Genomic DNA, 2,500 nt, shown 5'->3' with positions numbered 1-2,500 from the left:
GTTTGTTTGTTTGTTTGTTTGTTTGTTTGTTTGTTTGTTTGTTTTAGAGGGCAGTGGTGGCCCAGCGGTTAGAGAAGCGAGCTTGTGACCAGAAGGTCGTCGGTTCAATCCCTGGGACCCGGCAGGATAAATCTGGGTGGGGAAAGTGAAAAGGCAGCGCTTGCCCCTCCCTCATTACCACCACCACTGAGGTGCCCTTGAGCAAGGCCCTTAACCCCAACTGCTCCAGTGGAGCTGATCAGTGGCCAGCAGATCAGACTGTGGTTGTACTGGTCAGCTTCCAGGTGTGAATGTGTGCGTTGCTCTCAGTGAGACTACAAAGGTAAAAAAAAAAAAAGATTATGGAGGGTTTGGTTATTTTCCACATTTATGCCATCACCCACCATCCAATAACAAAGAATTAAGAACCTTTTCATATAGTAGTAGTGGTAGTTCATATATAAGTAGTGTTCTCAAAGTGGGGTCCGGGGACCGCCAGGGGGTCCCCAGCACAAAGGGGAATACCATACCTTGTGTCTCTCTCCTCGTGGTGTCTGTGGGTGCAGGTGACAGAGCCTGTCTAGCTGACTGACCTGTCTCTCTCTCTCTTCTCTCCTCGTGGTGTCTGTGGGTGCAGGTGCCTGAGCGCTTCCTGGAGGTGGCTCAGATCACGCTGAGGGAGTTCTTCAACGCCATCGTGGCGGGAAAAGACGTGGACCCGTCCTGGAAGAAGGCCATCTACAAGGTCATCTGCAAGCTGGACAGCGAGGTCCCCGAAATCTTCAAGTCCCCCAACTGTCTGCAAGAGCTTCTACACGAGTAACCTTACCCATCTCTCCCTCCTCCTCCTCCTCCTCCTCCTCCTCCTCCTCCTCCTCGCTTTGTGCTTTTTTATTTCCTCTAATTTCACAACAATATTCTTCTTTTTGTTTTTTGTTTGAATGTATGAAAGTTATGAAGTAGCATTCCCGATCTGAAGCCCCTGTGGCACTTCCTAAATGACCTAGCTATTGTGTTGTTGTTATTACTATGATGATTATCACCACCATTATTATTTGTTTTTGTTTTTCTATTATTCTGATGATCTGAAGAGACTCTGATCCTTATTGGGTGTTTTTTTTTTGTTTTTTTGGGGGACTGTGTGAGCCCTCATGCGTTTTGCCCACATTGATCAACACTAACTAAGCCCTCCTGGCGATGAAGGAGTCTCCCTGCACTTACACTGCTAAGAACATTTCGCAAGAGACTTTGCCCGCGTGGGTGCCTGTCCCTCTCTATCCAGCGGGTGTCCTTCCCCCGATGAACTGTCCCCGCGGTGCAAGGCGGGTGCCCAATGGACTGTGCTACTGAAGACGTCCCAAAGAGGACAGACACACACACATGCACACACACTCACATGCACACACACATTGCCTACTGAGGTTTTTTGACTGGACTTACTGGCCTGTACTGATGTATGAGACTTGGACTGGTTTCAATTAGCTACTGAGCTCTACCATGTTTTGAAGTGTGTTTGACCTGCGAGTAGGGCATTGTTTTATTGGGTGTACATTATTATTATTTTTTGATGATTATTATTCCTGTTGTTTATGATTATGATTATGATTATTTTGTCATCATTGCTTGCTAAAGATTGGCACTTCGAGATTTGTTTGTCCCGTGACGACGTTACAGAAAAAAATAAATTATTATTATTATGAATATTATTCCAAGAGTTTAAATTCTCTAATACTTTGCCCCCCATTCCACAATCTCCACTGTATTTTGGTTGCTCCACAGCTGAAGTGGATTTTTCTTTGTTTTTTTTTGTGTTTATTGGTGATGGTGGTTGGGGAGGGGGGGGCAGCAGGCAAGCAGCTGGGAGATGTTTTGCAAAGTCATTTTTGGACGTAGGGATCAGAAAGTGGCTTCTCCATTAGCCGCTAGCGACGAGCTGCAGCCTGCGCAGGACCAGAGCGCCTCAGCGCGAGGCAGATAGGACGATGCTGGAGTGACCTCAGCTAGGCTGCAAGAGCACATGGAGCAAGCGAGGCAGAAGTGTCGGCGCTGGCGTGTTGGTTACTGATACGCAAAAAATAGCCGGTCTTCATAGGTTGAGCACACACGCACAATGTGACCTTGGGGGCACGTGGCGCTTCAAGACAGCAGTTTGCGGCTCGCCGTCGTCGCCAGGCCAAAATTTCCGAAGCCACTCCAGCTTTGAAATAGCAACAGAATGACAGACATCTGAAAGAGCCATGCGCTGGATCATTCCTTCATCCACTTATCCGGTCAGGATCGGTGGTGCTGGATTTGATTGGTTATGGCTGCGTAGTGAGTTGAGTCTTTTTTTATAGCTGCTTTCACCATAAAACTCCCGTGTGAGATGAAGTCAGCCTGTTTACACGACAGGGTTTCATTGTGATTAACCTAAATAAAGTATAAATTACACTATGAAGTTTTTTCAATAGCAGTTGATACTTGAATATATCGGAATACAGTGGCAATCTAAAATACCGTCTCGCTGAAACAATAGATAGAT

General features: G+C 46.6%; 1 protein-coding gene across 1 annotated transcript in view; it reads left to right on the top strand.

Annotated features, from left to right (window-relative positions):
• LOC310782778 (prospero homeobox protein 1-like) overlaps positions 1-1,635 on the top strand; it is a gene marked incomplete at its 5' end in the record, with an annotated part of 41,216 nt that extends 39,581 nt beyond the window's left edge. Inside the window, one exon of the mRNA XM_083643525.1 lies at positions 617-1,635. Within this exon, the coding sequence (XP_083499651.1) occupies positions 617-802 (186 nt within the window). The 3' untranslated portion in view covers positions 803-1,635. The remainder of the gene's footprint in view (positions 1-616) is intronic.
• Between the last annotated feature and the right edge of the window lie 865 nt (positions 1,636-2,500).

This window comes from Poromitra crassiceps (assembly GCF_964638095.1).
Source record: "Poromitra crassiceps genome assembly, chromosome: 9".
NCBI classification, from domain to species: domain Eukaryota; kingdom Metazoa; phylum Chordata; class Actinopteri; order Beryciformes; family Melamphaidae; genus Poromitra; species Poromitra crassiceps.
The sequence above is the reverse complement of the archived record's forward strand: the minus strand, read 5'-3'. Positions and strand labels throughout refer to the sequence as shown.